At 40.2% G+C, this 20,936-nt stretch overlaps 1 protein-coding gene across 6 annotated transcripts in view; it reads left to right on the forward strand.

The window, feature by feature from the left end:
* The first annotated feature begins 2,201 nt into the window (after positions 1–2,201).
* ABCB7 (ATP binding cassette subfamily B member 7) overlaps positions 2,202–20,936 on the forward strand; it is a 103,613-nt gene continuing 84,878 nt past the window's right edge. For all 6 annotated transcript variants that reach the window (XM_069462798.1, XM_069462801.1, XM_069462799.1 and 3 more), the window contains exon 1: positions 2,202–2,369. In XM_069462798.1, the coding sequence (XP_069318899.1) occupies positions 2,202–2,369 (168 nt within the window). The remainder of the gene's footprint in view (positions 2,370–20,936) is intronic.

Consider the following 20,936-nt stretch of genomic DNA (forward strand, 5'->3'; position numbering starts at 1 on the left):
TAGACTGATGCTGTCTAACACAAAATAGATGGTGAATAAATATTTATTGATGATGACATAGTCATTAATAAAAGACGCCATTACTAATCTACTGTCAACAAGACAATAATAAGCTAGAAACATCCAATTAGTCACCAAGTCCCATCAATTCTATCTCCTTAATATCCTTGCAATTGATTTACTGTCACTGCTACTGTCAGGTTCAGGCCTTTATTTTATGACTGAACTATTTTATTAACTTCATGACTTCAATCTGAACTCCCTCCAATCCAACCTTCTCACTTAAGCCAGAGTGCCTTAATGGACATATAAATTTGATCATGTTACTCTCCTGATTAAAACCCTTCACTGGCTACGGGATAAAGCATTAACTTCATAGAATGAAATAGAATGAAACCCAGAGCCCTTCACCATCAGGGTTCTGCTCACCCAGACTCATCTAGTACTACTTTGCCATACACTCCATTGTGAACTAAAATAAAATCTTAACCCCCTCAGCTGACTGAATGGACTCCCTCTGGGTCAAGGGGACTCCAAAAATACCCTAAAGCTGAGTTGCTTGCCATGAGAAGGGAGGCCAGACATACTTCATCTTGCCCCCTCCATTCTTGGAGATATCTTTTATAACTCATTAACAGGCCTAAGGCTATATAAGACAAAGCTTAAATCATACCCACAGGTCATCAATTTACTTAACAGATCATGAGTCTGGGTATATGTCCGGTGACTTGTCTCTGATTAACAGACTTCCTTATCTTAACTTAAAACATTCCAAGCCTTTAGACAGTTTCCTTTCTTTAATCAATCACAAATTAAAGAATCTTTAAACCCACCTATAACTTGTAATCCTCTGCTTCGAGATGTCCTGTCTTTTTGTTCCAAACCAATGTATGCCTTTCCATGTATTAATTTACCACTTTATATGTAATTCCTATCTCCCTGAAATGTATAAAACCAGACTGTTTCTGTTGACACCATAGACTCCCGAGCCTGAAAATGTTTTCTTATGCCTTCTTGCTTTTAACATGTCATCTTCTTTACATGAAATTTTCATCAACCTTTTCAATAAATTCTATTTTTCTTTAAATAACTAGCTCAAGCATCCCCTTCCCTGGAAACCTGTGGTGTAATATGAATCTCAGAACAAAATAAAGCTAACTGCGTGGGTTATGCATATCCTTTGTCTTTCTTCAATCAGACTTACCAGTTCACAGTGCCTCTTCATTAGATGTTCATAATTATTCACCTGTCTTGTGTGAAAGGTTTGAGAATGCAGCAACGAATATAAAATTGCAACTGCATTATTGTCTCTGGGGTTTCAGGTAACATTTACACTTGCAAATGCAGTTTCCCAGATAACTATAAACATTTCGAAATTATTTTATTTTATGATAGTGTGACAAAAGAATATAAACCTGTCTTAAACATGGACTTCTCTATATACATTTCACTTTACCACCCCTCAGTCAATCTAGCGGGTTTTTAAATAAGTAAGAATGCTGCAGAAACCAAAGTGAAGAGCTAGAAAGAGAGAGGCAAATTAGCAGAGTAAAGTCTGTGGTGTATGTATGAGCAACTGTCCCAGGAGCAACAGACCAAAGCAAAACTGCCCCTGGGTTTGCGCAAGAGAAAACAATCGGCCAAGTAAAAGAGCTTACAAGACAGAGAGGCAGTGAATCTCACAGATGAAGCCTCCTCCCAGGGGAAATTAATGTCTGTAGTTTAATCTACCCTAAGTGTTAGTGCACAGGAGAGTGAAGATAAGAATATGCATAGGGAAAATGGAAAGAGTGGAGAGTAGCACTGAGTAGGAGGTGGTAAGGGAGTGGAATGATGGACAAGATAGGGCTGCCAAATTTAGCAGATACAGTATTTGGTACATACTTATACTAAAAAATGATTCGTTGTTTATCTGAAATTCAAACTTAACTGGGCATCTTGTATTTTATCTGGCAACCCTAGGAAAAGAGAGAAAGACAATGTTACTCCAATATTCCTGGCTCTGTAAGAAAGAAAATCAAAGCCTGGCCCTAGAAGAAAACAGGTATCTACGCCGAAACCTTCGAATCTTCAAATACAAGCTATTTCCGGTCTCGGGCCCTGGAAAAACGAGGGGGAGGGGAGAGAAGATTAAGGCCGCCGAGTTCGGTCCGCCAGCGTCCCACAATCCTCTTCTCTTGGTTCCGCTTTCCTCGCTCAAGATGGCGCTGCTCGCGATGCATTCTTGGCGTTGGGCAGCCGCGGCGGCTGCTTTCGAAAAGCGCCGGCCCTCCGCGATTCTGGTCAGGCCGCTAGTCTCTGTCAGCCGCTCAGGTCAGCAATGGAAGTTATATCAGCTCGGCGCCTCGGGAACCGCTCGAATCTATCAGGTGAAATGTTTACATGGAAAAGTAGGGTGAAGGACAAGGGGGCCTATAGGGAAAAGATTGCCCTCGTGACCTCGGGTCAGCGAGAGCACCAAGAAGAAAGATTGTCAGGGCTAACTCCGAGCAGCAGTAAATGAAGGAAATTAGGGTTAGTGAGTTGAGGAAGGGGCGAATAAAAACATTTGGGGACAGCCAAGGGGAACGGGGCGGGAGGTTCCGGGCAGAGGGCACCTGGAGCCCTGGAGTCTCTCGTAGGATTTACAGTTTTTCTCTGTCGTTAACGTATGGGGCATTCCCAGCCTGCTTACCTTCCTAAATGCAGGGAAGACTGGGCTACTTTTCTGAGTTAGTAGTGGAATTTGGGACAGTTTGCCTATGGTTCAGATTTTACTCAGTCGGAATTAGCAATTTGGAGGGCACTGTAAGATGACAGCAAGCTATCTATAAACAAGTGGTATGAATTAACTCCCTTGCTGACCGGCGTGCTCTTTGATAGGCCAAAACCATAATTATCTTTCCAAAACATAGACTGCCCTACATTCATATATAAACATGATTGTCCTTTCATTTGAAAATACAGTGGTGTTCTGTGTGCACAGGTCACATTGGAAGCCATAGGGCTGCTTATCTTGTGGTTATAGTACTTGATATTTGAGTCCATTATTACCTCACTCAAGAACAGTTTTTAAAATAATTATCTGTACTTGCTATACTTCAGTATATATTTCTATTTCCTATATGTTGACAAAAAAGTTTCATTGCAACAACTTTTTCATCAGTATTGCTCTAAAGTATTGTCAGCCTTGTGATGAGAAATAACCTCTTAAATTTTGATTCTTTGTCAACAAATATTTAACATCTACTTTGTACATAGCACTGTGCTAGATAATGGGGTACCAAAAGAAACAGTTATGCCTTCAAGGATTGCATAGTTTAAGGAGAGTGGATCTGTGCATTATGAGAATAACTGAATAACAGAATAGTAGGTTAAATATCAAATGAATGGTATGAATAAAGGCTATAGGTATCCAGAGAAAATAGTGTTAATTAAAGACCAGACTATAAAAAGGGTCTCATGCTGGTGATAGAACTGGGGAGAACATTCCCAACAGGGAGAATAGGGAATGGCACTAAGTATGTGGAAGGCTGATGGAATTAGATTCATCATTCATTCAGTAATTATTGAACATCTTTACAGAAGTGAATAAAACAAAATATAATCCCCTTAAAGAACTTAAAATCTAGTAGGGGAAAATAGATAATAGGCAGTTAAAATACAGTAGAACTGTGCAATGATGGGGAAGGTACAAGGTACTGAGAGTATATACATGAGGGACATTAAATCTAATCTTAAGGTGGGGAAGATTGCCTTGAATAACTGATATCTAAGCCAAGACCTGGAAAATTAGAAGTTAGTTAAAGAGGGAAACATGTGCAAAGGCCCACAGGTAAGAGAGAGCATAGACCTTTTGTACATCTGCATATAGTTTAGTCTGTAGTAAGAAGTTAAAGATAGGAAGTAGCAGAAGATTAGCCTTAGAGAAGCAAATATAGATTGTTTTATTAAGGTTTTTAAACAGTTTTATAGTTGAAAGTTTGTTAACACATGATCTCTTTGTTCTACAGTCTCCAATAATGCAAATGAAGTTAAGATAAAATTTTTAGGACTTTCTCAGGCTGAAAGAATGATGGAGAAGGGGGGAAGAAGTCATTAGGAATTTCAGAGGAAGCAATGGCTTTCTCTCTTTTCATGAACATTGTGCCCCACAACTATCCCCCAAACTCCATTTCTGAAGTGTTAAAAACAAGGGAAAGATGTTACCTTTGTTTACTACTTCTTAAAGGCTTGGAACTCTTGTCATCTTTTTGTAAAATATGGATTTGACAGGGAGATGAAGTGATGATTATGAAGGTTTCAAAGTAGAAACTGCTGTAACCTGAGGTACCTGCAAATGAATTAGTGACTTGTGATTGAGATTACAAAATAAATATTGAATGCATACTTTTAAGGCAATCATTAGTTTAGAGCATTATGTTTTAGAACTGAAAGGAACCTTACAGAAGTGTTATGAAATCATGTTAGTGGGTTAGATTAACCCTTTTTTAGATGAAATTCAGTGCATTTTACACATTAAGGGATGTATTGTATGAACTTTTGTTTTATGTATATATACACACTCCAACATGTATGTGATTACTGGGATTCATTGTAAAATGTATTTTGCACCGAGGATCATGCCCTGCAGCTGTGCTGTACAATGTAGTAGCCACTAGCTTCATGTGGTTAAATTAAATTAAAATTTTAATTCCTCAGTTGCATTAGCCACATTTTCAGGGCTCAGTAACCACATGTGGCTAGTGGCTATTATACTGTACAGCATAGATATGGAACATTTCTTCCATCATTGTAGAAAGTTTTACTGGATAGTGTTGCTTTAGAGAATATCATATCCAGCACTTCTAATTATGTAGATGAGAAAAGTAAGTCCCAATATGGATAAATGATATCCTTCAAGGCCATTCATTCATTTATTGCCTTCTGTATGTCAGGTACTTATATAAGAGTAAATAAGACCCTGATAGACACTAGGCACACAATAAATGTTCATCAAATTCTAAAGATACTTATCTAATATTTAATAAAGGGAAACAAAAATTATTCTTAAAATTGGAAGATTTCATATGATAAGATTTAAATTGTATGTTTTTTTTTTTTTTTGAGACAGAGTCTCACTCTGTTGCCCAGGCTAGAGTGCCGTGGCATCAGCCTAGCTCACAGCAACCTCAAACTCCCAGGCTCAAGCGATCCTTCTGCCTCAGCCTCCCAAGTAGCTGGGACTACAGGCGTGTGCCACCGTGCCCGGCTAATTTTTTTCTATATATATTTTTAGTTGTCCAGATAATTTCTTTCTATTTTTAGTAGAGACAGGGTCTCGCTCTTTCTCAGGTGGGTCTCGCTCTTGCTCAGGCTGGTCTCAAACTCCTGACCTTGAGCGATCCTCCTGCCTCGGCCTCCCAGAGTGCTAGGATTACAGGCGTGAGCCACCATGCCTGGCCTAAATTGTATGATTTATTATACCATTGCCTCTCTACTACATTAGTTAATATTAAAAGGATTTATGATTATTGAATGATAGAATTTTGGGTTTATTTCATTAATACTTAAATGGTAGAAACTGAGGCATTACATAGTTTCTCCTAGACACCTTTTATCCAAGTTTAACCAGCCCTTGACTTTTGATTCTGACACTGATCATACACTTTCTTCATTTGGCTTTTTTAACATCTTTATTGAGATATAATTCATATACCATATGAATATACCATATTCAGCCATTTAAAGTGTACAATGGATTTTAGTATATTCAATGATATATACCACCATGCCACAATCAATTTCACATTTTCATCACCTCAAAAAGAAAGCCTCTTCCCTTTGACTGTCACCCTCCTGTACCCCTTCTCCGTCCCCTAATCAACTACCAATCTATGTCAATCTCTATATATTTGTCTATTCTGGACATTTAATCTGAATGGAATTATATAATATGTGGTCTTTTGTGACTGGCTTCTTTCATTTAGCATTGTGTTTTCAAGGCAAATTTGTGTTATGGCATGTACAAGTAATTTATTCCTTTTTATGGTCAAATAAGGGTCTATGGTATGGATATACAAGATTTTCTTTATGCATTCAAAAACTGATGGACATTTGTGTTGTTTCTATCTTTTGCTATTATGAATAATGCTGCTATAGGCCGGGCGCGGTGGCTCACGCCTGTAATCCTAGCACTCTGGGAGGCCGAGGCGGGTGGATTGCTCAAGGTCAGGAGTTCGAGACCAGCCTGAGCGAGACCCCGTCTCTACTAAAAATAGAAAGACATTATATGGACAACTAAAAATCTATATAGAAAAAATTAGCCGGGCATGGTGGCGCATGCCTGTAGTCCCAGCTACTCGGGAGGCTGAGGCAGTAGGATCGCTTAAGCCGAGGAGTCTGAGGTTGCTGTGAGCTAAGCTGACGCCACGGCACTCACTCTAGCCTTGGCAACAAAGTGAGACGCTGTCTCAACAAAAAAAAAAAAAAAAAAAAAAAATGAATAATGCTGCTATAAATATTCATGTGCAAGTTTTCATTTTTCTTGGGTGTATACCTAGGAATAGAATTGCTGGATCATACGGTAACTCTGTGTTTAATTGTTAAGGAACGGCCAGACTGGTTTTCAAAGTGGCTACACATTTTACATTACCACCAGAAGTAAATGAGGGTTCCAGTTTCTCCATATCCTTACTAACACTTGTTATCTGACTTTGATTCTAGCCATGCTAGTGGGTATGAAGTGGCATCTGGTTGTGATTTTGATTTGTATTTCCTTGATTACTAAAGATATTGAACATCTTACCATGTGCCTTTTGGCCATTGGTATATCTTCTTTGCGGAAAGATTCTTTGCCCATTTTTTAATGGGGTTGTTTTCTTTTTTAATTATTGAGTTGTAACAGTTCTTTATATATTCTGAGTACAAGTCCCTTATCACATGATTTGCAAATATTATTTAAATCTCTCATGTGGGTTATCCTTTTAGTTTCTTGATAGTATCCTTTGAAACACAAAAGGTTTTCATTTTGATGAAGTCAAATTTATCTATTTTTTCTTTTGTTGCTCATACTTTTGGTATTATATCTAAGAATTTACTGCAAAATCTGAGATCATGAAGATTTACTCATATGCTTTCTTTTAATAATTTTATAACTTCATTGTAGTGCGATACAGAAACATTACTCATGTATAGTTCTAGTTCCTTTTCCCCCTTTGTTGTTTTACTTTTTTATATATAGTGCATCTGTGTTACAATTCCAACAATACTTGTTCATAGTTATTACTTTATATAATTTTATGCATTATAAAGAAACTGAGAGAATAAAGGAAGGCAAGTATATATTTATAGTTTTTATTATGTTAACCTTATCATTTCTGGTCTGTTCACTTGTTCTAATGGATTTGAGTTACTTTGTGGAGTCGTTTCCTTATCCCAATATGGCTATGCTCCTACCCATCTCCTTTGTGATGTCATTGACAAATATATTATACCCATATGTCATAGGTGCAATAATACATTACATACATATATAATATAGGTATAATTGTTTTATGCAATTACCTTTTAAGTCAGTTCAAAGAAAAAAGGAAAAGATTATGCATTTATACTGTCTTTTGTAATTACCTATTATAATTACATTTTCTGATGCTCTGCATTTTTTTTGTGTGGATTTGAATTATAGACTGGGATCACCTGCTTTCAGTCTAAAGTATTGCTTATGAAGTGGTTCTGCCAGCATTAAATTCTTCCAGTTTTTGTTTGGGAATGTCTTTATTTCGCTTTCATTTTTGAACAATATCTTTTCTGGATATTGGATTCTTGCTTGATGGTTTTTTTCTTTGAGCATTTTGAATATGTTACCTCACTGCCTTCTGGCCCCTGTTGTTTCTGCTAAGAAATCAGCTGTTAATCTTGGGGTTCTCTAGTTAGTAAAGAGTTGTTTTTCTCTTGCTGCTTTCAAAATTTTCCCCTTACCTTTGGCTTTCAGTATTTTTACTCTAATGTGTCTGTCTCTTCACATTTTTCCTACTTGGAGTTTGTTGATCTTTCTGAATGTGTAGGTTATTGTTTTTTAAAACACACTTTGGAAGTTTTTGGCCATTATTTCATTGAATTGTTTTTCTTCCCCTTTATCTTCTCCTTCGGGTACACTGTTATGCATAAGTTGGTAAGCTTAATAATGTCCTACCTTTTTTTTTTTTTTTGAGACGCTGTTCATTTTTCTTTACTCATTTTTCCTCTCTGTTCCACAGATTAATCTCTGTTGATCTATCTTCAAGTTCACTAATTCTTCCTTCTGTCAGTTTAAATCTACTGTTGAGCCCCTCTAATGAATTCTTCATTTCAGTTATTATACTTTTCAACTCTCATAATTGGATTTCTTTTTTCCCATAGTTTCTGTTTATTGGCATTTTCCATTTATTGTGACGTTGTTACCACACCTTCCTTTACTCCTTTAACATGGTTTCCTTTAGTCTTTGAACATATTTATAATGACTACTGTGAAGGGTTTTTCTCTTCAATCCAACATTTGGTCCAAACCACAGGCAGTTCCTCACGTCTGATTTTTTTCCCCAGCATATAAGTCATGTTTTCCTGTTTCTTAGTATGTCTGACATTTTTTTGAAACTGTATATTTTATTTTATTTATTTATTTTTTGAAACCGTATATTTTAGATAATATATTGTAACAACTCTGAGTACTAGTCCCCTCCCTCCAGGGACTTACGATTTGCTTATTTTTTTAGAGACTGGGTGGATTATTTTGGTGATGTCACTGCCCTGTTCCCCACCCCCAGACCCCCATAGTGTTAAGCATCTGACATTGCTTCTCAGGGGGGCATAACCTTGGATATGCCTGCAGTCGCCTTGGGATGATAATGGTTTTGCCAGAGTTCTCTTTGTTTCTTTCCCAGTTATGTTCCTGCTAATTCCTGCTACTGTTGTTTCCAGCATGCCCTGGGACATAAATTATCCGCACAGACTAAAACAATTAAATTCGGGTTCCTTTGAAGGAGTGGTTGCTAAGGTCAGTGTTTGAGTTTTTTTCTGATCCTAGGCAAGCTCTTCCCAGCTGTCCCCCCTCCTTGTTTTCTGGTTCTCTGGGTCAAACCAGCTAACTGACAGTTTAGCCTCTATGTCCAATGATTCCACCAATTTCTTCCCCATTGCCTTTCACCACAACCTCCACTGTTTTTGAGTGCAACCTTAGGCTTGAACTTTTTCACACCCAGTTGCAAATGAAGTCATTTCTTTTGGGAAGAGTTTAGGGGCTGTGTGCCACCTTCTCCCCTCAGGCAAAATCTTCGAGCCACGGCTCTGGAGTTGGAGGTGGGGACAATGGTGCATTTTTGAGTGATATTCTCACTTTGGGAGCTGAGTGCTAGGTGGAGTTGGGGGAAGTATCAGTCGCCTCAGGTCTTTTTGGCTTCCCTCTCCTGGTTTGGAACCAAGGTCTTACGAGCCAGGGCCAGGGTGACTGGGGCCTCAGTAGTCTCAAGCAGCATCACACCCAAGGTAGATCCTTTATCCTATTAAGGGAAAAAAAGCCAAACTCTGTAAAATAATTTTAAAGAGATTTACTCTGAGCCAAATTTGAGGATCGTGACCCGGATAACGCTCAGGAAGTCTTTTGAGCAAGTGGACTCAACTGTGGTTGGGTTACAATTTGTCTTTTTTTTGAGACAGAGTCTCACTCTGTTGTCTGGGCTAGAGTGCTGTGGCATCAGCCCAGCTCACAGCAACCTCAAACTCCTGGGCTCAAGCGATCCTTCTGTCTCAGCCACCCGAGTAGCTGAGACTACAGGCATGTGCCACCATGCCCAGCTAATTTCTTTTTATTTTTTTTTAGTAGAGACGGGATCTCGCTCTTGCTCAGGCTGGTTTCGAACTCCTGACCTCAAACGATCCACCTGCCACAGCCTCCCAGAATGCTAGGATTACAGGCATGAGCCACCATGCCCGGCCTTACAGTTTGGTTTTATACATTTCAGGGAGACAGGGGTTACAGGTAAAGTCATAAATCAATATGTGGGAGGCATACATTGGTTTGGCCCGAAAAGGTGGGCCATCTTGAAGGGGCGGGGCTTATAGGTTATAGGTGCGTTTAAAGATTCTTTGACTTGTAATTGGTTAAAAACATAAAGCTTTGTCTAAAGGTTTGGAATGTTTTAACATAAGGAGCTGTTTAGCAGAGATAAGCCACCGGACATATATTTGTTGTGTAAATTGAGGACCTGTAGGTTTGTCTTGCTTGGCCCTTAGGCCTGTTAATGGGTTACAAAGGATGTCCCCAAGAAGGGAGAGGGGCATGATGAGGCATGATGATGCATATCAGACCTCCCTCCTCCTGTCAGGCAATTTAGTTTTAGGATATTCCTTTGGCCAAGTGGAGGTCCATTCAGTCAGCCGGTGGGGGGTGAGCCTTAAGATTTTATTTTAGTTCACAGTCCCTCCCATGCAGGTGTGTGGAAGAAGAGAGCCTCTACCTCTTGGCCACACTCACCTATAACTTACCTTCAGCAATAGGTCACTGGGGACAGAATGAGAATAAATGTTATTTTATTTGCTATATGTCCCCAGGACCATTTCTAGGGACTTTAAATGGTTGTCCTGTTATAATTTTTACCAGTTTTGCTGGATAGTAGGTTCAAGGAGCCAGATGTAGAACTCTCTTCATTTGTTTTTGACTGGCTCATGCCCTTTGGTTTATTACATGCAGCAAAGCAGTCTGTTCGTTTTCTTGGTTTATAGGAGATATGCCCAGTATGGTTTGGCACACATTTTATTTTAGCATGATTACCTTGTATTTTCCATTTAGTAGTTCTTTTGGATAGCCTGTTTTGTTTTAGTTTGTTGGCTCTGACCTCAAAGACAAAGGATGGGAGCTTTAATTTCTTCTAGTATTAAGTTCCCCCTTCCTACTCTCCCACCGTTGACAGGCTGCTAGTAGTTAACAAAGTAGATAAAAGTTAAAAAGCTTTACTTCTGGCCTTCGTATTAACCAAAGTGGGAAACAATAACACCACCAGGGAACTAATCCTTTTACTTTACTTTTTAGAGAACTCTAGTTCACATTTAAGTTTCACAATGAGATGCATATGGAGAAACTATAGTAATTACTGAGCAGACCCTAAATGTACTAAAAGAATGAAAAACAGAACTTGTTTTCAGGATAAAATAAGGATGCCTTTAAGTGAATTATTTAGCATGGAACTAAAAAGGGTGAAGAGTGATTCGGTGACATTTAAAGTACCTGAAGGATAAGTATTTAAATAAAATTAAAAGTTATTTTTCTAACAGTTCAGTGATACCTGGACTTACCTGGAATATTAGGATATACTGCAAAGACATGGACTTCATTTGCAGGAAGAGGGATTTAATGTGCATATGTGAAAGAATGTCTTAGACTAATAGTCTATTTTAGTACATTTGGGCTGCTATAACAAAATACGATAAACTGGGTAACTTAGAAACAACAGAAATTTACTTCTCACTGATCAAGATGCTGGCAGATTTAGTGTCTGGTGAGGGCTCGCTCTCTGGTTCATAGATAATGCCTTTTACCTGTGTCCTCACATGGTGGAAGAGTTAAGACAGCCCTCTGGAACCTCTTTAATAAGGGCACTAATCCTATTTCACCTCTTAATACCATTACATTGGTGATTGGGCTTCTTTTGTTTTTTAGACAGGATCTTGCACTCTTGCCCAGGCTAGAGTGCAGTGGCACAGTCAGAGATCACTGTAACCTCAAACTACTGTGCTCAAGTGATCCTCTTGCCTCAGCCTTGCAGAGTGCTGAAATTAACAGGCCTGAGCCACTGTGCCTGGCCAGTGATTAGGTTTTGACGTAGGAATTTTGAGGGGACACAAACGTTCAGACCATAGCATAGTCCTTTTATTAGGAAACCAAGAAAGACTTTTTAATGAACTTCTAAGAGGCAGAATAAATAACCAGTAATCATAATTTAAATAGGTATCTTCTTAAAGATAGAACTGACTTAAATTTATATCATTCAGGGTCACAACTCGCTTTAAATATGGGTTAATGTAGCAGAAAGAACATTGATAAACCAGTAGTCATAAGTGCTGGATTCTTGTCATGGCTCTGGTGTTAGGATACATTAGGACAAATCACTAAACAATGATTTACAGTCGTTAGGAAAATATAAGCTATTAGAAGGTAGCCAGCTTGGTTTTGAGAAGAGCAAGACATACCAAACCAATCCAGTTCTTCATATGAGAGAGTGATAGTCTATCTTGATTTCGGTAAGGTTTTTTTTTTTTTTGAGACAGAGTTTCACTCTGTTGCCCAGGCTAGAGTGAGTGCTGTGGCATCAGCCTAGCTCACAGCAACCTCAGACTCCTGAGCTCAAGCGATCCTCCTGTCTCAGCCTCCCGAGTAGCTGGAACTACAGGCATGCACCACCATGCCCGGCTAATTTTTTCTATATATATTTTTAGCTGTCCATATAATTTCTTTCTATTTTTAGTAGAGATGGGGTCTCGCTCTTGCTCAGGCTGGTCTCGAACTCCTGAGCTCAAACGATCCGCCCACCTCGGCCTCCCAGAGTGCTAGGATTATAGGCGTGAGCCACCATGCCCGGCCTCGGTAAGGCTTTTAATTGTTGTCTCGTGTATCGTTCTTACCCAATAAGCTAGGAAGGAATGATATGGAATACTATTAAGGGGTCTTGAAGTAGTAGTAAGTCTTACTGTAAAGAAAATATAGGTAATTTAGAGGATTTTGATTTGTAAATGTTAAAGAGGCTGAAACAACTAGTGTACAAATGGCATAACATGATATGGTGAATACTGGACCAGGACTCCTGACCACCTACCTGAGCTCTATTTCTGCTCTTTATTATCTTGGACAGATCACTTGTTTCTTTGGACCTCAGATTCTGTAAACTAAAAACATTTGACAACCTTTTGTTTCCTCACTGTAATCTGTTGGAATGGGCCCTTTGTATGTGGTGCCTCTACTTTGTGAGCTTAGTTTATTGCTAGGAGTAATATTCAAGAGCAACATAGCTAAGTTTAAGTTCACATGAATTTTTGATGGGACAAATTTGTATTGTTCTTGTAGTACGTGTAGATCTAAGAGTAGGAGTAGAAAAGTTGAGATTGATGATGAGTTTAGCATTTGCTAGTGTTGAGATGGAAGTAGAGTGGAGGAAAAAGTAAGCTAGGTTCTGAAATCATCTAGGAAGGTAAAAACTAGATCCTAAGGGGTGGTGAGGAATAGCAGCAATGATATAAAAGTTGTAAATAGAGACGAAGCTTACGTGGGCTATAAATGTAAGGAATGGAAATATAAAGGTCTTAGTTGAAAGTGGCACTAGGGATTGAAAAGAGGAATTCAGAGGATTCCTCATTCAGAGATAGTTGAATAAATAACATTCTCTAAGCCATTGACACACTGGTTCTAATTGGCTGTTGAGATTAGTAGGAGGAGGAAGAAAAGTTCGTAATAGTGCTTCTAAACTTCTTTTAGAATGCTAGGCCTTTTGAGAATTTGATAAAAGCCATGGACCATCTCCCTAGGAAAAATACACATACACACATGCTTCATTTTGCATGCAATGTCAGGAGGATCAGAAACATAATCACCCCAGTTAAAAATCCTTGATAAATATAATATTTGCTGGCTGATGGGTCTGTAATGGAGTTCCTGAGTAGGCAGTGGCAAGATAAAGGGCACTTGTCGTTGGGCAGTGGGGGTAGAAATAGAATGGAAATTTACATTAGAATTTTGATTGAATGATAAATACAGAATTATATTGTTACTCATTATTATCTTAAAGTTTTTGCTTTTTTGAAGAGAAGTATGTTCTTTCCCATATTGTAAAATAAGATATATAATAGAGGTGTAATTGCCTGTTCTATATATGATTCTTATACTCTACATTTCCCCCTTTTTAATTGTATAAAACCAAATCTTATAAAAACATTAGAAAAATATCTACAATCCTACCTCTTAAATAATTTTTTCTTTTTCCTTTCAAACTCTGTTCTTATATGTACATAATTTTTACACTGTTGAGATAATTTAAAATTGTTTCTTTTTACTTGTAAGCATTTTTTCTTGGTGTTGAGTCTTTACCAAAATTAGGTCTTGTAATTACTTAAGATTTTAGTAAATTTAATAGTATATATTTAGTTGCCTGCAAAAGGTGATATTTTTGTTGTTTTGGTTTTCTCCTTCCTTTCCTAAAACCTGTCACCCCTAAAGTCCTCATCTATGCTCTCTTGACCCCCTTTTAGGATTTGTCAGTAGTAAGTAAATATACTTTTCAAGTTTTTATTATGTTATTTGGTCTTCACAGTAACACTTTGAGGTAGGTGAACATTTCATATTAATGGCAATGGCCTATTTTGTCCCTTTCAGTCCCTCAACTTCTGCCCTAGTTTTAGGTTACTTTATGCATGACTTTTCTCCGTGCCTTCACGGAGAAAGTTCCAGTCCATCCCACACAACACATCTAGATTATTCTTCCTAAAGTATAACTTTTGTCATTTCATTTCCCTGATTATGAACTTCAATGTGTTCTACACCATAGCCTGATGTTCAAGGCCCTAAAAATTTCCACCTAACTAGCTTGCTAGCCGTATTGTTAACTATTTTTCTACAAATACCCTGCCCCTCCAATCATCCTGAATTGCCCCCCGTTCTTGGACCTTGTGCCTCTTTGTTTCTGTTCCATTATTTATACTATATATCTGAAATGCCATCTTTCTAACTCCTGTTTTTCAAATTTTAGCTCAAGGGTCAGTCTATTCCATGGAACTGTTACCGGCTGCCCCCCAAATCCCTCGGTTCTTTTCATGATTGAAGAATGGAAGTGAGCAACAAAGAACCTGTTGCAGACAGAGAAAGAGAGAGTTTCTTGAAGTGAAAGTGCACTTTCCAGGGATAAGAACGGGCACACATCTGTGTGGATCATGCCCCCCGTGTTTCTGTGTCCTCCCTTTTTCTTCCATCTGACCTCTCCTCCTTTGTGACATTGTCTCTTCCCCTTTTTCTTGACCAGTGGGGATGTCATCTCCTCCCTGCCATAGGGCTGTGGAGGTTTTCACCTTATATGGTTAGGCCCACATGTGTCATGGCACCCAAAGACCACTGGGCAGGAGGCAAACCACAGTGTCATATAATGTGTCCTGTGTTGTTTCTGTTACATTTCTTGTGACACTTGCAAGTTATTTTTATTTTGTTATTGTTACAGTATGCTCTCTTAACTCAGCGTCCTGTTTGTTCACACTGCTTGCTCCATACTTCTCTGCTCATGTCTTACTTTCCTACCTATGCTAACATCCCCCCTCAAGGATTTGGAACCCTGAATTCTTTCAGGGCGTTGACTCATTGTCTATAACTATTTCCTGCTGGATGGAGGTGAAGTTGGGTCTGGATCCCATAATCCTTGCTGCCTGTGAGAGGAATTAAGGTCAGAGTGTCTGTTGGTAGAAGTGTTGTCTGGCTAAATCTAAAGCATTTAGGGACTCATCACTTGTGGGAATTGGCTGAAAACCCTGCATAACCAGAAGTTTTGTCTGGAATTACTGTAGTCTGGAAGAGACAAACTTAACAAGAAGATTAAAAACACAGGGGCCTAAGATTAGGACCATCAGTACTATAGTTGCAGCTGATATAATTGGTGTTAACCAAGATCCCAGCCATCCCCTGAGGGTCCCAAAGATTAATCAATACTTTAAGAGAGTCTTGTTTTAACCAAATTTTTTCAATTGTGGCCAACTTGATCAAATACAAATTTTTTTCATAAATTCTCTTTCAAAAACCTTATCACAAATTACACAGACCATCTACGACATGCGTGAACTTTCTGTTTTGTCCTAAATTTTCCTTTCTTAAATAACCAGTCAGTTTGTTTTAGGGCCAAAATTTACTATATAAGATTCTTTGTCACTCAGAATTATTCCCTTTGGTTTTACTTTCCTTATCAAAAATACATCTTTATTTATATCTTTGATTTTCTTCACATCTCTCTCTCCTACTTACTGGTTCCTTCTAAGTTTTCATAAAGATTAGGTTCCTTGGCTGATAAAGGGGAGTGCCTTGTTCAGGTTGGAATTCTTGCTTCATAGCAAATTCTTTTATGGCCTTTTGGAATTGGGCTACTTCTTTTACATACTGTGTAAGCTTGTTTGTTTCAGAGTCCAAAAGTGAATCAGGATGAAGGAAAGGCCTTCCATACAGCATTTCATAGGGGCATAGTTGGAGGACCTCCTTAGGGGAGACCCTCAACCTGAGAAGGGTGATAGGGAGAATTTTGGGCTACGGTAGGGAAGTTTTCCTGGCACAGTTTCCCCAGGGTACATTTTAGAGCTTGATTAGCCCTTTCCACTTTATTGGAAGACTTGGGCTGTTAGGCTGTGTGAAGCTGATAGTAGATTTCCATGGCTCTACTTACCTCCTTAGTGGACCTGTGAGGTAAAGGGTGGCCCATTGTCACTTTGTAAGGAGTGAGGCAGTACAAACCTGGGGATGATGTCCTCGAGTAAGTGTTTTGCCACCTCAGAGGCCTTTTTGATTTTAGTAGGGAAGGTCTCTAGCCATCCAGTAAAGGTGTCTCTGATAACTAACAAGTATTTGTAGCCTTTATGAGGACTCAATTTGGGTAAAGTCTGTCTGCCAATCTTCCCTGGGATAGATCCCCCTTCTCTGAACTGGCTTAACAAGCTTGGGGGGTGGAGAGCCTTGGGGATTATTTTGAAGGTACAGTGGGCAGGCAGAACAAACCTGCTTAATGGTTTTGGACAGCTTCTTCCCTGAAAAGAGTCTCTTACAAAATAGGGAAAGTCTATATCTGCCCATATGGCAGGTATCATAAAGTCCCATAATGACTTTCTATTGCTTGGCATATTTGAAGGGTAGCAGCTGGGTTTTCTAGTAATAACACTTGGTATTTGAGAATTCTAGAATCAGTCCACCAACGGGGGCCCCCTGAAGTTTAATAGTTCCTTTAACTGATGATTAGTATAAGTCATCAGGGGGTTTCCCCAGGTGAACCTGGAGCTTTCTTCCAGTAGGAGAGCTTAAGTGGCCAGGGCCCTGAGGCAGCTGGGCCAGCCCTGAGCCACTGCATCTAACTTCTTGGACAAATATGCCACTAGGTGTTTGGTAGGACCTAGGGCCTGGGTGAGTATTCTGAGGGCTATTCCTTTTTTTTTTGTTTGTTTTGTTTTTGTTTTTGTTTTTTAGAGGGTAAAATCTTATGGGCTTTTGGTTTTTTTTTTCCCATTTGATTCTTTTTTTTTTTTTTATTTCATCTTATTGTTATGGGGGATACAGAATTGCAGGTTACATACGTTGCCCATGTACCGCCTTTCCCCCCAAGTCAGAGCTCCAGGCGTGTCCGTTCCCCAGGTAGTGTGTGTTGCACCCATCATGTAGGTATATGTCCCTCCCCCCCACCCCCCCCTTCCCGAGTCAGCACCTTCAAGTGTTACCATTCCCCAAACGGTGTGCAATGCACTCATTGTGTAGGCATACCCCCATCCCCTCCCCCACCCCCCACCTCAGTCTGATATCCGATTGGTGTCGTTCCTAGATGTGTATTTAGGTGATGTTCAGGGAAACCAATTTTCTGGTGAGTACATGTGATGCTTGTTTTTCCATTCTTGGGATACCTGAGGGCTATTTCTGATCTTTCTGTTATAGCCAGTTGGAATGGCTCAGCCTACAGTATCCCATGATTCCCAGGAAAATCTGGAGTTGTTTCTTGGTGCGTGGCAAGGGGATTTTCTCAATGGCAAGCACTCAATCCTGGGAAAGCCCCTCTTCCCAGGGGTTAGTACCAGCCCTAGATATTGGACTTTTTGGCTGGCTAACTGAACTTTGACTCAGGAGATCCCATATCTGCAATTTAGAGGAAATGGGAGAGAGGGGTCCTGCATAGGAGGTCAACACAGAGTAGGTGGTTGAGTAGTTTTCTACTCAACACAGAGTAGTTTTCTATAAGAAAACTAACAGTCCTACCTGTCACGTACAGAGTTGCTCTAGGCTCCAACCCCCTGATGTCAGTTGTCCTTGGGGAGGCTGATCGGAGGGGAGGGGCCCTTCAGTCCAAGAACATCAGAGGGGAGGGCTCTGATCCTGGTCCCCTTCAGGGCTCGGGGGAGTCCCTTTTCCAATGTGTGAGCTCTCCAGAGGCTGGATAAGGTGTCCTTGGGTGGCATTTCTTTTTTTTTTCCTTTCTATTTCTCAGTAGGTAGGATTTCTTTCTTTGAGCCATGAAGTCTCCTTCCAGTTGAGTTGGGGCATTTGGCCTTTCAATGCTCTGTCTCTCCCAACGGGGACATGCTCTGATGGGATTTCCCTTTGGATAATCTGGAGAGGGGCTGGAAAGCCTGGACCAAAGCCAAAATCTTTTGGGCCTGTTTCCTGTCTCTGTGTTTCTCCCTGTCCTGCTCTTCTCCCAATCTCTCATATTCCTGATTGTTAAACACCTCATATGCCTTCTCTATGAGCTGGTTGGTTGGGGTTTGGGGTCCCATAGCTAATTTTTGAAGCTTCCTTCAAATGTCAGGGGCTGACTGGTTAATAAAATGCCTTCCCAGGAATACCTGCCTCTCTGGAGATTGAGGGTCTGTATTAGTAAACTTCCTGACTCCTTCCACCATTCATGGAAGAGGACAGGGTTTTCTGTGGCCTCCTGGGTTATTCCCCTTACTTTGTCATAGTTCACTGGCTGAACTATACACTTCTTTATCCCTTCCTTTATATACTGAAGTATGTAGTTCCATTTCCTTAAGTCTGTATGTCCTGTCTTGATAGTGCCACTGGGGGTCCTCAGAGGGAACTGTCATTGTCCCAGCAGCATATTGGCCAGACTGGGAAGCTGCCAATCCATTAGTATATGCCTGGGCAGCATTCCAAATGTGGTGTTTTTCCTCTGCTGTACAGCAGGTTGATAAGATTATATGAATGTCTGCCTAGGTAAGGTCAGGTTTTGGAACTCATCTAGAAAATGGGAAGAGTCCTTCAAGAAGTTCCCCAGTTTCTGCTTGTAAGTGGTTAGGTTTGTCATAGAGAAGGGGATATGTACCCTATGGTTCCCATATCCACACTGGCCACCTCCCTCAAAGGGTACAATCCCAAGGGAGGGTGGAAAGAGGCCCCTTCTCCGAGTATATCCACCTAGGCTTGGCAAATCGGGTGGGGAGTATCAGGGTGCTTGCTGCGCACCATCCAGGGAGAGCCTGCACGAGGGGGAAGAGATCCTTCCTGTACTCTACCCGCTGCTGATGTTATGTGCTGTGGTGGAGCAGCCGCCAGCAGCGAGTCATCTAGGATGTTGGGCTCCTGTGAAGGGGCTGGAGAGGGCCTGGTGATCACCGCCAGAAGGGATGGGTCTAATGAACAATTCTTACATAGACCCACGTTATCTCTTAGTGCCATAAAGGCCTGTACATAAGGCACCTCAGGTCACTTTCCTAATCTGCGGCAAAACAGGTCAAGTTGTAGGATAGTGTTAAAGTTAAGGGAGCTGTTTGCAGGCCACTCCTCCCCACCTTCCAGCTTACACTGTGGTCAGGCCGTATTACACAGAAAGATTAACCATTTCTTCTTTAGGGACTAAGGGTCAAATTGATCCCAATGTTGAAGAATACACCCAAGAGGTATTGTCCTGGGAATACTGTGCCGACTTCCCATCTGAAACATAGAAGAGTGCACAGAATTATTGGGGCATCCCCTTACCTGTCCTATTGCCCTGGGAGGAAGTATCCCTCCTAGCACAGGCACCATCCTGGCCTGTCGTGGGCCTTCAGAGACATAGACTAGGCATGCTTAGTGTATAGATTAAGGTCCTCCTTAATCTCCATGGGTGATCCCCTTTGATTATTCCCCCTTTCCCTGGATGCCTTGGCAAGACCCATTATTTGGTTGTGTATTTAGCCTTTCCTCCTGCAGCGCCACTTCCAAAATAGCCAAGGAACTTAAAAGTTGTAAGGAGGAAGAATGGCCTTTATCAAAAAGTCCCAAAACAACAAATGCTGGCGTGGATGTGAAGAGATAGGAACACTCTTACACTGCTGGTGGAACTGCAAATTATTACAACCCCTGTGGAAAGTAATTTGGAGATACCTCGAAGCGCTAAAACTAGGAATACCATTTGATCCAGCCATCACACTACTAGGCATCTACCCAAAGGAAAAAAAGACATTCTATAATAAAGACATCTGCACTCAAATGTTTATGGCAGCACAATTAACAATTGCAAAGATATGGAAATGACCCAAGTGCCCATCAATACATGAATGGATTAATAAAATGTGGTATATATATATACCATGGAATACTACTCAACTACAAAAAACAATGTTGATTTAGCACCTCTTATATTATCCTGGATAGAGCTTGGGCCCATCCTTTGAAGTGAGGTATCACAAGAATGGAAAAACAAGCACCACACGTACTCGCTATCAAATTGGTACTAACTTGTCAACACTAAGGTGCTCCCATGGTAGTAATATTCACTGGGTGCTGGTCAGTTGTTGGGCGTGGGTGGGGAGGTGGGTAAACTGACAACTAATGGAGACAGAGCACGCTCTATGGGGGAAGGGCATGCTTATAGCCCTGGCTTGGGCGAGGCAAAGGCATTACATGTAACCAAAATGTTTGTGCCCCGTAATATTGTGAAATAAAATAAATAAATAAATAAAACATAGGAGGTAACATGATTGTTAAAAATAAAATAAAAATAAGGGTTTCTTAAAAAAAAAACAGGTTGCAAGGAGGGTGGTCTCGCTAAACTCTCCCACACCTTTCCTCTGCAACGTCTCAACTTTTACTACCCAGTAGAACCAAGGAAATTTCCAGACATCCTCTCTCCAGGGAGGATGTATAATGCCCTCACACATTCCCAAGTGCTTAACCAAGCAAGACACAAAGCACACATCAGATATCTCAGGGTCCTGCGTAGAGTCCAGCAAATCTGAAGGCTGGATCTCTT

Source organism: Eulemur rufifrons, chromosome 30 (genome assembly GCF_041146395.1).
Source record: "Eulemur rufifrons isolate Redbay chromosome 30, OSU_ERuf_1, whole genome shotgun sequence".
Lineage (NCBI taxonomy): Eukaryota > Metazoa > Chordata > Mammalia > Primates > Lemuridae > Eulemur > Eulemur rufifrons.